General features: G+C 57.0%; 1 protein-coding gene across 3 annotated transcripts in view; it reads left to right on the top strand.

Moving 5' to 3' along the window:
• The window catches only part of LOC105184726 (rho GTPase-activating protein 17), a 141462-nt gene extending 124973 nt beyond the window's left edge, over nucleotides 1–16489 (top strand). For all 3 annotated transcript variants that reach the window (XM_025298760.1, XM_019842133.2, XM_011143682.3), the window contains one exon: nucleotides 15796–16489. In XM_025298760.1, coding sequence (XP_025154545.1) covers nucleotides 15796–16161 — 366 coding nt within the window. In that variant the 3' untranslated portion in view covers nucleotides 16162–16489. The remainder of the gene's footprint in view (nucleotides 1–15795) is intronic.
• The last annotated feature ends 2898 nt before the right edge of the window (nucleotides 16490–19387 follow it).

Raw genomic sequence — 19387 nt, 5'->3', positions numbered from 1 at the left:
CTTTCCACCCGCCCTTTCCCCGTCGCTGTCTGTCTCTCCGTCTCCCTTTCTATCCATCTGTCTGTCTTTCTCTTTCTCCCCCCCCCCCCCCCCCCTCTCTCTCTCTCTCTCTGTTGCTCTCTTTCGCGCTCTCGCTTCTCCTCCCCGCCGTCGTCTAATGCTCTTATTGCGGCCGAGAATCGCGGCCTATCACAACACGAACGATCCGTGAACCCTCGACCCCTTGTGTTCTCCACCTTTTACCTCTTCCTCTAACCCGTGTTTCTCTGCCCCCTTGGTCCCTCTCGCCCTCTCGCCGGTTTCTCCGGTATTTCTGGCCGCGAGTGTGTTTACCAGACCTCAGAGCGGCTCCTCCTCGGCCTCTTCTCCTCCCTCGTCGCGAGACCTCTTTCGAAATTCCAGCCGATCAGAATCGAGCCGCAGGATCATCGATAACTCCGCTCGACGCGAGCGAGGTATCCGCGCTGATATCCACCGATACGTCCCGCGGGTTTAACGAATCGTCGATACCGCGCCTTTAATCATGCGCGGTAGACGCGGCATGTTGATTTTTTGGATATTTCCTTTTTTTCGTCCTCGCGAGAGCGAGTCTCGCGGTGGAAAAAGTTCTCCCCGCGTTGCCTCTTCCGCGTGAGCGAAGGATCGCTGTCGCGAGGAAGGAAGATGACGAGAGAGAGAGAGAGAGAGAGAGAGAGAGAGAGAGAGAGAAAGAGAGAGAGAGAGAGAGAGAGAGAGAGAGAGAGAGAGAGAGAGAGAGAGAGAGAGAGAGAGAGAGAGAGAGAGAAGACGGAGGGGGAGAAAGAGCGAAGGAGCGAGCAATCGCGAGAAGGATCTCTCCGCGGCGGTGAACGCGGAGGCGAAACCGCGAACTCCTTTTGCATTCCGCGGTTTCGGAATATACGGATGATCGCGCCGTAAACGCCGGAGCGAGCTCTCGCGCTTGAGTTTAAATCGCCAATCGTCGGCTACCGGATAACGATACACGGGCGTAGATGGACGCGCCGTAAAGTGTTATAACACAACTCGCTCGCTGCGTTTACGCGTTGCCAGCCGACAAAGAAGGAGAGGCCGGCCGAGGGCAGGACGGAAAGAAAGAAAGAAAGAAAGAAAGAGAGAGAGAGAGAAAGGTAAGGAAATCGGTAAAGCGGAAAATGATACTGGAAACCAATAACAGGGATCCATCTCTGGGGTCTCGCGGAATCTCTCTCGCAGGGGTCGAGACCGGGACGAGCCGCTCTAGAAAATCCCGGGAGCACATCTTATTAACCCACTTTCGGATCAGTAACTGCGTTATTACATCGTTTCTCGTTGACCGCTACGTTTCGAGCTCGATCGGGGCGCGATTAGCCGTGCAATTTACCATTTTTTTTTTATCATCTCTCTTCTCTCTCTCTCTCTCTTATAGTCTCCTTTTCCGTTTTACGCGACTTTGCGCGAAAAGCCAGAGGTGCGCGCCTTCGTAAGCGTCGACGTAATCGCCATTAGCGGCGCGACGTCGCGTAAGTTTCATTATCCGCGAACCATGACGATTCGCCAAGGAAAAGGGCAGCTGTCTCATTAGCGCGAGGCTCGTCCTCCTTCGCGCAGAGAGGAGCCGATGAACCCGATGAACGCGTGTGGGCGCGCGTCATCGCGCGCGCGCGCGCGCGCGATAATGTTTTACGGTATCGCGAAAGACGATGGAATCTCATCTCCCGGTAAGCGCGAGTAACACAATCGTATTCATTACACGCGCATTGTCGCGCACTTTTTCCCGCCGTTTACACCCGTAAAAACGGCGTGTAACCGTTAAGCGACACGAATCGGACGATAATCCCGCGTTATCACGAGCGCCAGCCACGACGACGACGACGACGACGACGACGACGTCGAGATGAATCGACGACTTCGCTCGCCTCCTCTTCCCCCCTCCCTCTTCGCGGCCGTGAGTCCTCATTACCCGTGCCCGTTTGTTTCTGCCTGTTGCCATCGCCGGCTATATTCTACACGAGCAAAAACACCGTACAATGCGGTATCACTTTCGAAACACGGCGCAACACGGAATAATGGACTAAACGCTAACACCTACGAGACGGCGGTGATGAATGCGCCGTGACTCCTCGCGCAACGTGCAACGTGCAACGCGAGTCCGCACGGCGACGAGTCGAGGAGCGAGGGGAGCGGAGGAGCTGGCGGAGACGAGCGGTGGAAGCAGAAGTAGAAGAGGGCACTTCGCGACAGACACGACACGTCGGCCACGTTACACACGAATTGGCGTGTGGAGCGTTTGGCGGGTCCCGCGGGACGCGGGGGACAGCTTGGAGCTGCACACGCCGCTCCAAGGCGCGCTGCCGGCTGACGTAACGACCTGCTCCCACATACGTCCATACATCACGCGGCCGAGAGAGACTCGCGCGCGAGAAATGAATACGTAAACTCACCTTTCCAATCCCGCGTCTCGCCTCGCCTCGCCTCGCCTCGCCTCGCCTCGCCTCGCCTCGCCTCGCCTCGCCTCGCCTCACCTCGTCCCTACTCGCTCTGACGCGGCCTCACCTCTCTCGCGCGCGCAGCGAGACGCGAGACGCGAGAGACGCGGTGTGTGCCACCGAAGTGAGATATTAACTGTCCAATCGGTATCGCGTTGCACGCTAGATCGAGGCGCGCGAACGAGCCCCTCGCGAGCGGAGCGTTCTTTCCTCATCGCGAACGAGACCCGCTCTTCGATGTTCGAAGGCGCTGCCGTGAGCGGAGGAAACACCGGCGAGCTGTTTTCCGCGCAACAGAGAGGCGAAAAGAGTCTCCGCGGTGTATTCGATGAATGAATTATGAAGAGACGGAAGAGCCTCGGGAAATTACGGAGGGAGGGGGGTAGGCGCGAAGACGGCGGTAGGTTAATTCGCGAAGAGGACGCGGAGCGTTAAACTTATATCGAACCGCGCGCGACCGACCTTTCCGGCCGTCGCTTTTACACGCTCGGCCGAAATCTTGCGACGTCCGCTCCTAGGGGGAGAGTGAGAGGGAGAGAATAGTACACCGACAAATTTATTATCACCGGTCACCCATTCAGCCACACGTACGCACGCGCGCGCGCGCTTCGCTCAGGCGATACTCACCTCTCGCCCCGTGACATTTCCCTTGGCGTGGCGCCCGCCACCCACCCACGCCACTAAATGTCACTCCCTGAAAAAGACGTGATCGATGCGCCGCTCGTTTCTCGTTTCAGCCGCGGTCCTTATAAAGTTCTTACGGCACCGCGCAAGTGCGAGCGAGCGAGCTGGCGCGCGTTTGACGTTGGTGAATGCCTGTCAAAGGATGAAAGGAGTACCGGTACACCTATGTTGCCGCGCTCGCGTTGTTAATGAAAGAATGGCATTTCCAGCCGGCCCGTCGCTCTTTGTGAGGCAATTAGAAGCGTTATGCGCCCCGCGCGCGCTCCCATCGCGCCGTTTGTCCCACCACGCCACGCCACGCGGCGGCGGCCGGAGTTTCGTCGCCGCGCCGGCATCCGAACGCTCCTGATCCTCCGAATCGTCCGCGAGTTCGCTCACGCCACATGGAAAAGCGATCCTTCCTTCCTTCCCTCTGTCTATTTCTTCCCCGAGAGAGAGAGAGGGAGAGAGGGGGGGAGAGAGAGAGAGAGAGAGAGAGAGAGAGAGATTGAACTCTCGGCGCGATCACAATCGCGCTAATCGTTCGCGCGGCTCTACGCGAGCGTGTACGTCCAGCTATTATAATTCACAACGGGCGAGCCGCTCCCTGCAGGAAGTACATGCGACTCAAAGGAAGCAACGCGTGTGCCGGTTGATGTCAGTGAATGGCTGTCACGGGATGAAAGGGATGAATACCCGGTGTATCCCTATAAATCGCGCCGCGGCTGTGTAACGTCGGGTGACAGGGAGGAATTTCACTCAACGATTCCTCCTCTCGCCGGCCGCTGCATCGGATACGTATATAATTGCCGTGCTTAGGAAATTCATCTCGCCTATTCAGTGACGCTCGCGTCGCTCGCACACACGCACATGCGCGTACGCGCGCGCGCGCGCGCGCATGTCGCACAGTTGACTTTTTACCTCGTTCGATCGCCGGACCGGAGGAAAAAGTAGCCCAATTCGAGACGTCAAAACACGCGCGCGCGTCGAGGACGTCTCTCGGCCCCGGCGATCAGCGCTTCGTCGTTTCACCTCCGCTCGAAACTCGCCAACTACTGGCACACCCAGACGTCGGAATCAGCATATCGACATCGCAATATACGCGAGAGGCGCGACATAAGCGGCTCGCGGAAGAGAGAGAGAGAGAGAGAGAGCTCCGCCGAATATCTTAATTCCAGGCGGACGCGCGCGCGCGCGCGCTGGCACCCGTCGCGATTCCCTTAAAATGCTGCCGGCGCGGCGGCCTCGGCTGCGCGTCGCCGGGCATTTGCATAATCTTAAGAGGTCCTCGCGCGAGAGAGGTGTGCGGCGTGTTTATGCGAGCGATATAATACCGATGGCATCGCGCGATAATATCGCGCCGCGCCGCGCCGCGCCGATCGGGTATCGGGAGAGGCAAGCGGACAGACAGTCAGTCAGGGAGAGAAGGAGAGGGCAGGGGAGAGGGAGAGAGAGAGAGCCATTCACTTGCGCGGCGCGGAGATGCCGAGAAATTCAATCGGAGCGACGAAATAATGACAACTCGCCGGTCGTAAGTAGAGAAAGCCAGCGCGCGGTATCGCCGGCCGGTAATGGCGACCGGCCGATCGGTTCTCCCTTCCGTCGTGACCCCTCGCCCGTCGTCGAATTATATTATCCGTCGTACGCACGGAACACTGGAGCGCGCGACGGCCAAGTGTCCCGTTCTCGTGCTCGTTATTCCATCGGACGGCCGTCGTTTGTAAACGAGATCGCCGTCTTCGAGTTTGCCTCATCTTCGCCGCTCCTCGACGCTCTCTCGCTCGCCCGCTCGTCAGCGTGAGAAACGCTGTCGTTTCAGCGGATTGGAGCCATCGACGACCGGTGCAAGAATATTCGCTCGATCCCTTCGGAGTCTCGCTCGCCGCGGCTTCGGGAATGTAAAACGCGCGTCGTTGCAGAAATTGGAGTAACCTTCACGCGAGATGACAAATCGCGTTTGTCGCGTTTGACTGCAGTCTCCTTGGCGCCAAGGGGGTGGATGATGATGAAAGGGGAGTGTCTCCCTTCGCTCGCAGCAGCATCTTTTCCTCACACAGTTCCTCCTGTCGGAGGTCCGCGCGAGAGACCCCCTCGGCGTCTTCTTCTTTATCCGAATGAAATAGCGCGCGACGGGGCGGCAGGGCGGGTGAGAGAATGCGCATTTGTTCTGGTGGCGAACAGCGTGTAACACGTAGCGGTATCTTGTATCGGGGCCGCGGTTGCCCGCTGCTACCGCGATGTTTCCTTCGTCCGTGTGCCGCGCCATTCGCCGCGAATGCGACGGTGGCGGCACAAGCCGCGCCGAGGGTGTCGCCGCGCGCGAGCCTCCCTCTACCCGCGCTCCCTCTTTGAGCTCACCTTCCCCCTTTTGGGCTACCTCCTCGCGTGGTATGCCTGCGAGAGTAGATTTCCTGCGGATAACTCTCGGCCGCGCTCCTCGGAGGTTCGCCGTGGGCCGCGCCCGCCTCCGTTCGTGTGTGTGTGTGTGTGTGTGTGTGTGTGTGTGTGTAATAACGCGGAAAATGCTGCGGTATCTTCGGGAACGCGCAACGGAGGCTCGACTCCGCTGGAGAGGGGGAGAGAGACAGTCGAAGGTGAAAATTCCACAGGTAACGCGCTTCTCTAAGCGATACTTAATTCATTCGCTTTGCGATTTTCCGCGCGTCTTTATTTCCCGGCTCGCTCACGGCGAGATTCCACGGGCGGGATTTTTGCGCGACGCGCTCAGGGACGCACGCGGTAATGACGCCCGCCCGCGCCGGGCGCCGTTTTCGATGCCCGGCGGGTATCGGTAATTGATTCGGTAATTTATTCGAGGCGTTTCATCGCCCACCGCACCCGCGGATAGTCGTTCGCGCGCGTGTGGATATATCTTGCGCGCGCGCGCGCGCGCCTGATATCCGGGTTCACGCGAGGTCACCGCAAGGTTGCCTCACGAGGAAGCGAGGCCTCCCCGCGCGCGCTTTCTCCGCCGTTTTGATCGCCCCGGGTCGCGCTTTTCAAGTCGCTGGCTTCGCCTGCCTGCCTGCCTGCCTGCCTGCCGCCGGAAGCGCCGAAAAGAAATTCAGCCGGCGTCTTCCGCGAACGCGCGCGCGTTGCTCACACGAACATCACTTTGTGCGCGGATGTGTTTCTCTCTTGTTATTTATGTACGGCGCGGCTTTAACATACAAATGACCGATGTTTCAAGTAGCGGTGATTTTTCGGACGTGAAACATATGGGCGAAGATGGATGACAGAATAACCGGCATTATACCGTTTTAACGGTGCGACACGTCCACGAATGATTAGTCGCGCGTCTCGCCGGAGCGTGTTTCCCTTAGAATTAAAATGCCGGTGTCTCCGATAAAGTCTGAACTGTAAGGTAAATCCATCGAGATGAAAGAGAGAAAGAGAGAGAGAGAGAGAGAGAGAGAGAAGCGGCGCGCGCAAGTAAGACATCGCGGGACGTTCATTCGTCCGGCGAAAGCGCGTTAATCACGCGACTGTCTCTTATCTCGCTTGAAGCGTGAAAAATGCGCGTACGCGCGAGATTAGCAGCTCGGCTAATGAGTCGGGCGGATGAGTCGCTGGTCGGCAAATCTGCGACATGTTTGTCTCGCGGTTGTCCTCGTAAACGCTGAGTCGCGCGCTCTCCGCATTAAGCGGCCGCCGGCCGATCGGTGAATCCTAAATTCCGGCGGGCCGAAATCACACGGTCGCTCGTCACTCAAGAACACATGCCGCTCGATACCACCCATATGTTTGATCTCTCTTTCCAACTAATGATTAGCGCTCGGAGCGCTAATTAATTATGCAAACTTCTCACTTATTACACGAATCTAATTGATCGACCGTCGCGCGCTCCTCGCTTCTCGCCTGTCTCTCTCGGAATCATCCTGTTTTCTTGACCATCGCGTCGGTGTCTCGCTGCGACCTGGGCGATACAAGAAGATCGGAGCGTGTTCGGGGCTCGCTTTGGGACGGATAAGACGGCAGCCGCTTGCCGCGTCTCTCCGCTGTGAATCACGAGCACGACGAATCGGACGGATTTTACATTCGGCGGCGCAGCACGATTGGATTTGCGGACGAGAATTCATCAGAGCTTTCGCACCCAATGGCGGAAATCGGCGAGATGGAGGCGGCAATTTGTATGCGACCGGTATAACAATGTGTACAATCACCTACGCGACCTCCCCCTCTCCCACAGGGGACTCGAAGGTAGGAACCTCGCTCGCGAGGGTGAGACGAGCGAGAAAGACGCGACGCGGCGCGAAAAAGGGGGCAGAGGACTCATCCTGCCGATTCTCGCTCGCGACGATGAACGCAGAATTCCGTTCGAGGCTCAGAGAGCGTCCCTTTACCTCGGAATAACGTCGTCGTGGACTCACCCGCGCCGGACAAGCGCGACAGTCATAATTCGTCGGCGGGGCGAAGCGCGCTACAGATCTGCATCTCCATCGTGTCGGCGTGACGGCTCGTTGAGTGAAACATAAAGATTTAACGAGCGGCGCCGTAAAGCTAATTGAAGAGAATCGCGAGCGCGAGCAGGCCCGGCCGCCGGCGCGGAAATTGACGGAGACGCTTTTTCGCGCGTTTCGCCGCTGCGCGCGGACCCGCGCGAGTCGGCAAATCGCAAATGACGCAACGCGTCGTGACGCGTCTCGGTATCGCGTTTTGATCCTCTTTCCCTCCGGAAAACGGTTGCCTCGGTCGGCTGATCGGTCGTGCAGCTCGTTATCGCTGAAGGCGAACGCACACGCGTATTTGTGCATGTACGCACGCACGCACGCACGCACGCACGTGTCCGGCTGACCGTGAACTTTCTAAGCTAATTTGAATTCTCGACCGGTGGCCGCAGGTGCGCTCGGACCTCTCGTGGCGACCTCGCCTCCTCGCTTCCGGTGGAAAGCCGCGAGTCTTCGTGAAACTTGGAGCGACTCGCCGCTCTTCGACTTCGATAGCAACACCATCGCGGAGTGGAAAGTCTCACGACAAGTGAGTCGAAACAAGCGAGGCTGAAACTCCGCGGCACCGCCGCTCGTTATGCGCGCCCGCGCGACGCCGAATTAGCATATCGTTGCCATTCGAATTTATTCGCTCGAGCCGGCTCGAGGATTTCGGGACAACCCTCGCGCGCGCGCGCGCGCGCGCCAAATCTATAAGTCAGCCCACGCGAGCGGAATAAATTGTCGGCGCTGGAGCGCGGCAATCGGAGAAAGCATCGCGCGGAGACATCGCGCGAGACAGATAAAAAAGAGGGAAGAAGGGAAAAAGGAAGAGAGAAGGAGAGAGACTCCGCGAAAGATTGATCCGATAACGAGAGCGTGATACCGCATTATGCGCGGCGCGGTCGCGTGGGGCGTCGATAAAAAGCCGCCACTTTCTCCGCGAGAATGGCCACGCTCGTCCAATCGCGCGCCGTCATGCGCCGTAATCTCAGTTTGCAAAAAAATCCCCCTCATGTTGGGACCTTTTTCTTCCTCCCCGACACTTTGGTCTCAAGCGACCACGAACGTGGGTCTGAGCGAACGTCGTGTCGATCCTTAGCTCGGTCCCGAGGACCTTTCGCCTTTCCGCCGACATTATGCATCATCGATCGAAAGAATCTAAGATTCTACGATTACGTTTCGACCTCTCGACCCAGGGCGGAAATGTCTCGGGGTGTAAGGTGTCCGTTTTCCGGCAGCGAGTGTTATACGAGCGGCGACGGTAACGAGGAGAAAATTCGCGCGGGAAGCGCGAGGCGCCTGTGTGCGCGCGCGCGGCCGCGTTTAATAACGTGGGTGTGGCCGGCGCGTTATTGCACGAGTTCCTCGCCACGGCGAAGAGGAGAGGGAAGGGCACTCTGGTAGCCGCGGCGCGGCTAAATGGACTCTTCGCGAACGACCGGCGCGGCGGCCTCGATATCCCTGAAAAATCGCAGTCGCGTCAATCCGTACACGTTCACTCACCTCGGACCTCCCGCGCTCGCTCGCTCGCGCGAAGACGAAGAGCCGTCAGCCGGCGCTCGAGAGAGAGAGAGAGAGAGCCGAAGACGCACGCCGATATTCACCGGCGGTAGTCGATACCGGACGATCTTCGTCTCAGAATCGGAGCAAACGGTGGGCGCGACGTAGGTACGCGGCGTCGACGAGGCGGCGCGGGCAGCGGCACGTCCAGCGAAGGTGCAAGGAGGAGAAGAGAGGCCGCAGGAAGGAGGACGAGCAGCGACGCGAGCGCGGGCCGCGCGCAGGGGGGAGCAACGGGCGGGGGGGGGGATGTTGATCTGGTTAGGCCGGTGTGTGCCGGTCGCGGTCGTAGTCGGTTAGGTTTGACCGGTCGCCGTCGGCACGCCGATCAACGGCCTGGCGCACCGGCGAGAGAGCCGCGCGCGACGACCTCAACAGGGCGTGGCGGGTCACCGGTCCTCGCTCGCTCGTGCACAGTGGCGCGTTGTCGGACGGTTTTCCTCCGGAGCCTCGCCGGAGTCTCGCGCTGCACGGAGGCCCCGCGGCGTGTAATGAGTTTTACGATATTTCTCTAAGATGCTTGACAAATTGCGGCAAATCGCAATTCCTCCGTCGGTGCGCCCGTTGACGGGCGAGGAATTGATGGCGTGTGTGCGGCTTGGAACTTCGGAACTTGGATTTATCTCAACGGTTGCTCGCTCGCTCACTCGGGCGCTTTTAGCGGTCGCGGAGCCTCCGCGACCTGCGATTGCGCGGGGACCACGCGAGTAATAATACCGTGATACGTTGCATAATTACGCTCGCACGTGCGACGTGGTCCGGATTTTAGAACGATTCGAGCGCTTTTTCTTGGATACGCAGCAGCAGCAGCAGCAGCAGCTCCGGGACAGCAGCGGGTGTCCGATGAGAGAAGCGCGAGCTCCTGGCACTTTCTCAGATATTGCTTCTCTCGTCGGCGACCATCCGCTGCCGTCCGAGCGGCGTTGAAAGAAGAGAGCGTTGTTGAGCCCGCGCGCGCGTTGAAAAGCAACACGCGCAGCGTCAACTGCTAATTCGAGCGCATCACGCAGTGATTTGCGCTTCCTCCTGCTCGCGTCCCACCGACGACCTTCCGACGTCGTCAGCTCGCGTCTGTTACGTAAGGCTCCGAGCCGCGAACGCGTTCATCGCGCCAGAGACAATCCGCCGATCGCTCACGGCGCGCACCTTGTTGTTGGCACACCGGCGCGCGGCCGAGCCCTTTCTCACGGAACAATTCCGCGCGAGGTCGCCGCCGCGACCGAAACGAAAACACGCCGGTGGAATTCGCAGCGCGAGCCCGCCAACGCAAATTCTCCGGCTCGCGTGCGCGCGCGCGCGCGCTCGGGCGCATGCGCGGCGCGTCCCGCCGCGGAATTCCGCGGGCGTGCGCGCGCACACTCTGCCCTTCGCGAGTGCGCGAGTGCGCGAACGCTGGCCTTTCCATATAAGGGGGCCCGCGCGCGAAAACCGCGCGCTCGCTCGGTAGCGACCCGGCAAAAGTTACAGCCGCGCGCGCGCGCCTTCTTATTGGTTAATGCTCCTTCATTCCCCCGTGTCTCGGACGAGTTTGGTACGCGGCGACCACGCGACGTCGAACCGCCGCGATGCGTAGGTGAGATACACGTGTCGCGCGCGCGTGTAACCCGGCGCGCTTGAAAGCCGCGGCGAGGTCGCCGAGCGCGCGGAGCCGAGACAATGCGTGATACGCGCATTGTAACATCCGCGGCGTACGCACGCGTCGCGGGGGAGGCGATGAGTAGGCTGAAACAATAGCGACGGCTACCAATCCCCCGGAACGTAATCGCTGACCTCAACGCCTCTGTTACGCGGAAGAAAACGCGCTTCTCTTCCTTCTCCCCCCCCCCTTCTCTCTCTCTCTCTCTCTCTCTCTCATTGAGCTGCCTTTTTCTCCCGCACGTGAGAGCGTGCAATTAAAAAGTTAACGAGCGAACAGTCCATTGAGGGAGTCGCGTCGCGCGATCGCCGGGAAGAATAGACGCGAGAGAGAGAGAGAGAGCCAGTGGCAGATGTCGACTCGCCGTGACGACGACGCGCGGGAGACCGTTGGAGACGCTATTTTGAAACGTCGCCTGCGTGTCCACTTGACCGTTTCGCGGCGCGACAGGTGTATTAACGGCTGAGAGACAGTCGGCAGCGGGACTCGCTGGACCGGACGCGACTTTGACACTGCGGAGCCGCGTCGGTAGCGCGACTCTCGCTGAGATGGAGCGCTGTTGAGTCACTCCGAGAGAAGAGAGAGAGAGAGAGAGAGAGAGAGAGAGAGAGAGAGAGAGAGAGAGAGAGAGGAGAGAGGAGGAAGCGCGGAGGACTTTAGGCCGCGTCGTCGCATCGTGACGGGCGATTTCGAGAGGCGAGATTAGCCTCCTCCTCGCTCTCGCGAGCAACAGCAAAGTCCTCGCGAGCCGTGTCGGGAGCGCTCGGTTGGATTTATCGCGTCGGTATCGGTCGTGTCGCGGTAGACGCGGTAGACTTCTCTCTCCTGTTTCGCACGAGAGAGGAGGGAACGAACGGTGCGATTCCGCTATTAATGATTAATTTCATTACACGCTCGCGAGCGATACGCGACCCGTTCTCCGCGAACGCCCGTTGCTCCGCGTCGTTCAACGTGAACATCTGCATCACCATGAATACCGGCGCCGCCGCTGCAGCGTTAGATCCAATTACTGAACCTTGATATTGGAGCGCGACCAATTTCCGTATCGCCTTCCGCACCTGCGCGCCGTTGTCGGGGGCGACGCAAGAAATCGAGCGGTCGATCGGCCGCGAGAACGAATTCCTCCGCCTCTTCGTCCGGCCGCGCGTAGTCCAACGTGACGCGGTTCCGACTGGATGATCTTCCGAGGTTACAACCGCGGCGGATTCCTTGGGTCAGGGATTCGAGCTCCGGCGAGAGAGAAGGAGGAGGACGAGGAGGACAAGGAGGAGGAGGAGGAGGAGGAGGAGGAGCGGAGCCGTTATTTTTCGAGGGTTCCGCGTCTTTTCCCAGGTCACGGTCGAACGCAAGCTCCGCCGCGACGATGTTCCGCGACGAGTCTCCTCCTCTTCCTCCTCGTCATATGACACGGACGACTGTTTATGCCGTCTGCCATCGACAAAGTGACTGTCGGCGAAGGCCTCGTACGCGGCCCGTTATAATTAGCCCGGCGAAACTAAAGAGAGACCGACCGATGGTGGTTAAGGAAATAACTTACGAGCCGCCGTGATGGACGTGAGTCACCACGGACGCGTATTTGAACAACGTCGCGCCGTCGATTCGCGCGCCTCGCGATATATGAATGTGAACGGGCCTCAGCGTATATTAGCGGGGTTACGGTAAGGATGATGCGCGAGCCGCGAGAAAGCAAGGAGGAGAGGCAGTCGTGAGGGAGGAGGAGGCGCGCACAATAAATATCGCGCGAGTTGCCGTCGCCGTCTCCGTCGCCGCCGCCGCCGCCGCAACGTGCATTTATATCGTTACACGAACATTTCTATGTTCACCAATTTAAATTCTCGCCTGACGCCTCCGGGCCCGCCGGCCGTATCTGATAAGCCTACGCGCATAACTCGCGAAGGGAGAGGGCGGCGACCCCCTCGCCGTTCCTGCGCCCCCTTGGCGTGAGAGACGCAGTGACGCGCGCGAATAATTTAATAACACACGCTGCCTCGTTTTCTCTCTCTCTCTCTCTCTCTCTCTCTCTCTCTCTCTCTCTCTCTCTCTCTCTCTCTCTCTCTTTCTCCCTATCTCTTTCTCTGTCTCTCTGCCTCGCTCCCTCGCGAATAACACGGCGCGAGTATGTGGGGGCCTAACATCGTGTTTGTGGAAGGTATAATTGATGCAGGACCAGCCGGAGATCGCGTTTGCCCTTAAGAGTTTGGAACTGGGTGGAGAAAATATAGGTTGTCTTCGTTACCCGGCCTTTGGTGCGCGCCCGGTCGCCCGCGGTGCAACACGAGGATGATATATTCGCTGCAACTGCAGCTGCGCTGCGCCGGTCGAACGGCCATGTGCTGCGCTGCGCCGCGCCGTGCCGTGCCGTGCCGTGCCGTGCCGTGCCGCGCCGCGCCGCGCCGTGCTGAGCCGCGCTGCACGCGTTGTTTCGTGGGATTTCGAAACTACCCGCTGTATTCCGCCTCGCGAAAACAATGACGGGTGCACTCCCCTTGTCATCGTCGAGTCTTAGACGGGTGAGTGGGTGGGCGCGTTTTTTGACGCATGCCACGCGGACAGACGCGACGGAGTTCATAAGTCATCTGAGAGAGAGAGGGAGAGAGAGAGAGGGAGAGACAGAGAGAGAGAGAGAGAGAGAGAGAGAAGGAGAAAGAGAAACGAGCTCTCCCTCTTTCTCTTCTCTTTATATTTTCTTCTTCAAGGCACAAAGCTGGCAAACGCGCATTAAATTATTTATTTTTGCGCTGCTGGAGCAGTGAATGAAATTTCGCCGATCTCGACGTTGAGTCGACTAACCCCTCAACTCCGGGCTTGCCTCTGTGACGAGAAAGAATTTTTTCAAAAAAATTTGATCTTCTACATTTTTGTACGTCAGTTGAAGAATTACACTCGGATTCTGCGAAATTTTTGTCGATGGGCGTGGATGACAATTTCGGTCCGGGATTTCGGAGCGAAAAGTGGGAACTCGAGAACAAGCCGAATTCCTGGATTACCGCGGATTATTCCGCATTTCCTCGATTAGTTTCGGCCAACTGCCGGGGGCACGCGTGTTTCCCGGATAGCTTGCAGGAATGTGTGATATCTCAGCGTGTCGGGCGAAGCGCACGGTGCATTGCTGCGGCTCTCGCTGCGGGGATATCGGGGGAACGATTTCTTGCACGTCGTGCGAACGACTTAACTAATTAGCGTTTTACGCGAGGCGACCGTGAAGGAGGCGGCTTCTCTCGCGCGTGGCCGACTCTCGTACCGTTAGAAGCGCGAACGCGCCGGGAATCCGAAACAGTACGGGGAGCCTATTTACCGTAATCAATGACTGCGCGTTTCATCGTCGGCGATTGTTAAGGCCGCGAGACAGAGAGAGAGAGAGAGAGAGAGAGAGAGAGAGAGAGAGAGAGAGAGAGAGAGAGAGAGAGAGAGCCGCATTGTTAACGCCGAGAGCCTCGCGGGAAACTCGCGTTTAACAACACGGATTCCCGGCGTCCACCTCGACGCTCGGTCGCGCGATGTGCGCGCGAACAAGCCGCAGATTAGATTAGCCACGTTTCTTCTTCTTCATCTTCTTCCTCGTCCGACTTGAAACCGTCGAACAAAAGAGGAAAAAGAAGAAGAAGAAGAAGAAGAAGAAGAGGAGGAGGAAAGTCAGAGCCGGCGACTTTATTATTTCACCTCTCACGCCTGCCTCTCGCTGAGTGTCGTCCGGCCGGCGAACAGAAAGAAAGGAAACGTGAAAGAACAGGAAATCCGTTCTTCCGCGCACCGCGACGACGTAGAGAGCGGCTCTAGTAACCCCCGCAGCAACCCCCTCCGGGTGAGCCGGCTACAATTCGACGGCAATTCTTGGCGGGGAGGCCGGAGAACGGGAGAAAGAGCTGAATGCCCAGCGGCGCATGAATGCGCGCGGCCTCGATCGCGCGTCGATCCCGATCCCCTCTGTCGGCGGCGAAGAGCCGGCCGCGAGAACGAGAGAGAGAGAGAGACCGGTCTGCCGTTGCGTGCGCGACTTGCATTACGCCGCTGAATATTTCATTCATAAGCGAGGCCCGAGCAATTACCGTATTCCACGAACGTGTGGAGGCACGGAGCGACGCGCCCGCGATCGCCGTTGCAGCTGCAATTACGCGAGGCGCTGCACTCAATGAAACCCGCACCCGTCGTTCTGTCGCCCCTCTGCCCTCCCCTTCCCCCTCTCGCTCTTACTTCTTTTCTTCCCTCCTTTTCTCTCCTGTTGCGCTCTCTCACCTTCGTCCTTCCGCTCTTCGCGCTCTTCCTCCTCTACGTTCTCACCTCCTTCTTCCTCTTCTGGCCATCCTCTTCCTTACGAGGCTAAGACGGATTGACTTTTTGCGCGCCGCCGGCGGCGGAAATGGCGGCCCGTCTGCTTACGCGAGACGAATTCGCGGAATTCCGCGGAGGAGCCAGCGGCAGCTGCCATCACACGAGAGAGGACGTCGACGACGACGACGGGAGTTCGCGACGGTCGGGGCCAGCGGCATCGGCGCGTGCGAGCTTCTTGCATCGCGCGGGGATGCACCGGCGATGAGCAGAAGTAGCGATTCGCGCTGGGAGAGTTTAGATGCCGCGGATTCCGGCGGGATCTCGCCATCGCCGTCAGTTCATCGTTTGCTAGTGTATATATAATAATAATAATAATAATAATAATAAATCGCCGTAATAGAGAGCATTCGAGTGCATTACCGATGTGGGAAAAACTTGAGGTATTCTGGGCGGGCGAGGTGTAAAAGAAAGAGACTCCGGCTAAAACCGTTGCGTTACAAACACGATATGGCATAAAGTTGGCTTTAAGCTGTCGTCCATTTTATTGCTTATACCTTCGCGTTAATTGTGATAATAATATCCGCGTCATCGTCGTTTTCGTTGACGTCCTCGCGAATGGACGCTAAAATTGGCGCGCGATTAAAGCAAGATCAAAGCAGAGTTCGCTCGAGCGCTATCGAGAGCCCCTCCCCCCCCTCCTCACCCCGCCTTATCCGTTTAAACGGATTCAGATAATAATAAATAACACGCCGGTCCCGTATTTCTGTTGCAGAACTTCCAGGAGAATCGCATTGACGGTGCCGCGCTGCCGCTGCTCTCGGAGGATCACCTAACGGGTCCGATGGGCATGAAGCTCGGTCCGGCGTTGAAGCTGCGTGCCATGCTCGCCCGAAAGCTCGGAGCTTGCACGGTGTGCTTGCACTGCGCGCATTGCCACCAAACGCCGTTACCGGCGCTAAGCGCCGCCGCCGCCGCTGCCGCTGCCGCTGCCGTGACGCAGCAGCAGCCGCAACAACCGCAGCAGCAGCAACAGCAGCAACAGCAGCAGCAGCAGCAGCAGCAACAGCAGCAGCAGCAGCAGCAGCAGCAGCAGCAACAGCAGACGTCGGGCCGGCGACCGAGCAGCACCGGGAACTGACAAACAATGGCGGAGACTCCCCCGGTGGGGCCCGAGACTGCGGCGGCCGCTGTCGGTATGACCCTGTCGCCGTCTCCGGACCCGAACCGTGCCCTCAGGATAGAGCGGCGCGTGCCCCGTCCGGTACGCAAGCCGGAAGTCGTCTTCAAGAAGCCGATCAAGCAGTGACACGCGGTGGACGTGCGAGATGCGCGCGAGATGTCGAAGACGCTTTCGTATTGTTACCCCGGGTGTGTGTGGAGACTCCGCCTGTTGTCAATAGTGTGACCCAAATGTGCCCGGATCGACCCTTAGATAGGAAAAATCTCGGGAGAGAGAGAGAGAGAGAGGGAGAGAGAGAAGAGAGAGAGAAGAGAGAGAGAGAGAGAGAGAGAGAGAGACCGACTCCAGCCCGGCCGCGAGGTCGGGGCGCCGGAGGCGAGGAGAAAGGTAGGAAGATGGACAGATAAGGAGAGAGAGGAAGGGGGAAGAGAAGAGGAGAGGAGAGGAGAGACTTGGAAAAAGTTAGCGCCTAGAGACCGAATGTTCAAGCAAAGGAGAGAGTAGTTTCGAGTACCGGGATTAGATGTAGAGCCTAAGAACAGAGGAGAGCCGCAGAGACCTGACGGAGCGCGCGGGGCTTGGCGAGCTGGAAACACGTTTCAACTTGGTACTTCGCGCACACTTCGCGCTTCTGTTCTTCTTTCGTTTCGTCCCGTCGTCTCCCTTCGCGCATGCCCTTTGTTCTCCGCAGCAGCACGATGGCGAAAACCGGTTTCCCGGAAATTTCCTGGGCAAAATTTCGTGGGAGCGAGCGCGCCGGAATGTTTCGTTTGTCGCCTTGTTAGAGGAGCGTTCAGCACGGGGGGGATTCGCTCTCGCTTGATCACACGACGCAGTCGCGGTGAACGAGCGTTTGAATAATTTTGAATAAGGGGTTGAAAGGGGGAGGGAAGAAAAGAGGGACGGAAATATGAAGCGATTGCGAGTCGAGCTAACCAGTGCCTATTTTCGTACAAGGTCTTCCAGGACGATGTCGTAGTGTATTCGTAGATCAGTCATCTCTCGATCGTCGATCGACCATCTCGTTGAAACCTAACGGCCGAGGTCGTGTCTCTGAGTGGCGTGTTCGGGATAGAGATAGGCGATTCGGAAGGAGAAGGACGCGACAAAGACAAGAGGAGGAAGTACGCGCGCGTACGATACTTGTACATACCGTCGGAGCGAGTGCGATTACGAGAATGCGAGTGTGCGGCAAAAAAGAGGAGAAAAAAAGGGAAAAGGGAAACAATCGAGAGAGAGAGAGAGAGGTATCGAAGGGGCTATGGAGGGAGGTATGTGGTATGGAACGAGGAGAGACGGTCTAATTAGGGAAAATTATGTGCAATAACAATAAATACGACGCGATTTTCGATAACGACGCGGTAACTTTTAACTACATAGGAGATACGTATTTGCTCAAATCGTTGTTTCTTTTATATATTTTAACGAAGTTTTTTATATGGATGAATTATTACGATAAATATATACTAAATTATATTTTTGCTAGCGCTCTACGTGCAACAGAAAAAAAAATAATGAGATCCACGTGCGAGCATATGAACATACACAGGCGTACATACATCTACATAAATATATATATATATATATATACATATACATACATACACGCATACTTACACACAAGTACATATTCACCAATACCGCGCGATACCGCGAATGTGACGACGACAAGTTTCACGCGCGATGGACCCGTCTTAGCTCTTAGGGAATTGTACATTAGGGCCCCCATCCAATTTGCCCCCCTTTAATCCTCAACGCAAGCGTCTATTTATTTAGAAACGTACAGTATACCGTTGCCTTATTGTATTCACGTAACGATTAAGATATGGTAAAACGGTGGCAGGGCGACATCAAAATGTGCGCTTACGCGCACCATGCGTGCGAGAACGAGAGAGAGAGAGAGAGAGAGAGAGAGAGAGAGGGGGAGAGCGAGAGAGAGAGAGAGAGAGAGAGAGAGAGAGAGAGAGAGAGAGAGAGAGAGAGAGAGAGAGAGGAAGAGAGAGACAGATAGAAAGAGAGAGAAAGAGAGAAGAATCAATTCGTAAGACGAGCAGTATTTTTAGATTTACACATTAGCCTGAATTTACTGCAGACTACGTAACGTTAGAATTGTATGTATACGTCATATACATACGAGCAGACACACACACACACATACACACACACACACACACACACACTCGAGGTGGTGGCACGTGCTACCCCGCGCTCCCGAGTTCGCGTTCTATCGCATCTTGTCTCTCACCGGAAAATCGACGCGATGACAGTGAGTAAATTTGCGAATAAACGTCTCGCGGCTGCATCACGAGATTTTTTCGCGTCCAATTCGGCCAACGATAACGATATGAGATGAAGAGGAAGAATGAGAGAGAGAGAGAGAGAGAGAGGGGGGGGACGACTGTTCATCGCGGCTGACTAGGTAAATCTGTTACTACTTCATAGTGCGGAACTACCAAGGACGTAATTGGCCGTAGTGAGTTCGCGCGCGGTGTTACTAGGGTTTTGCGCGGATAGCGCTAATGACACAGCTCCCATTCTTTCTCTTTCTCCCTCCGAGTATGTTTACCACGTGCTTGCAGCGCTTCTAATTAACGGTACGATATCCTCTCAGCTTATACATACGCAGCACGTAACGGAATACGCAAGCATTTTTCCCTCCTTCTTCCCGTTTGTCTTTCCTCCTCTTCTTCCTCGTTCGCTGTTCAAAGAACGCGGCGATCGACGGAGACTTTGACTCGCGTCTTCTCTCGAGCGACGGCGCGGCGGTATATAAAACGCCCTCCGGCGTTTGGTGCGCGATGAACTCGGGCGCGTCGATACTGCAACAGGCGAGTTCAGCGGCTTTTACTTAAAACACACGTTCACTGTACATAACGCTTGAGCATTTATTTATGTCATGCTTTTACACAAGTGTCTTGTAGTATTTTATTTAGTGTCTTAGTCCAGGTTCTCACGCTGTCCAATGCGTATCAATGAGCGTCACGTGGTAAACTCGTCCGACTAGAGAGAGAAAGAGAGACAGAGAGAAGGAGAAGGAGAGAGAGAGAGAGAGAGAGAGAGAGCAGAGAGAGAGAGAGAGAGAGAGAGAGAAGAAAAGGAAAGAGAAAAAGTAGGAAACATGAGAGAAACGGACGAGAGGTAGAGAGAAAGAGAGAAAAAGCATGTTTACGCGACGGTGTAGGAT

Source organism: Harpegnathos saltator, unplaced genomic scaffold (assembly GCF_003227715.2).
Source record: "Harpegnathos saltator strain DR-91 unplaced genomic scaffold, Hsal_v8.6 scaffold237, whole genome shotgun sequence".
Lineage (NCBI taxonomy): Eukaryota > Metazoa > Arthropoda > Insecta > Hymenoptera > Formicidae > Harpegnathos > Harpegnathos saltator.
The sequence above is the reverse complement of the archived record's forward strand: the minus strand, read 5'-3'. Positions and strand labels throughout refer to the sequence as shown.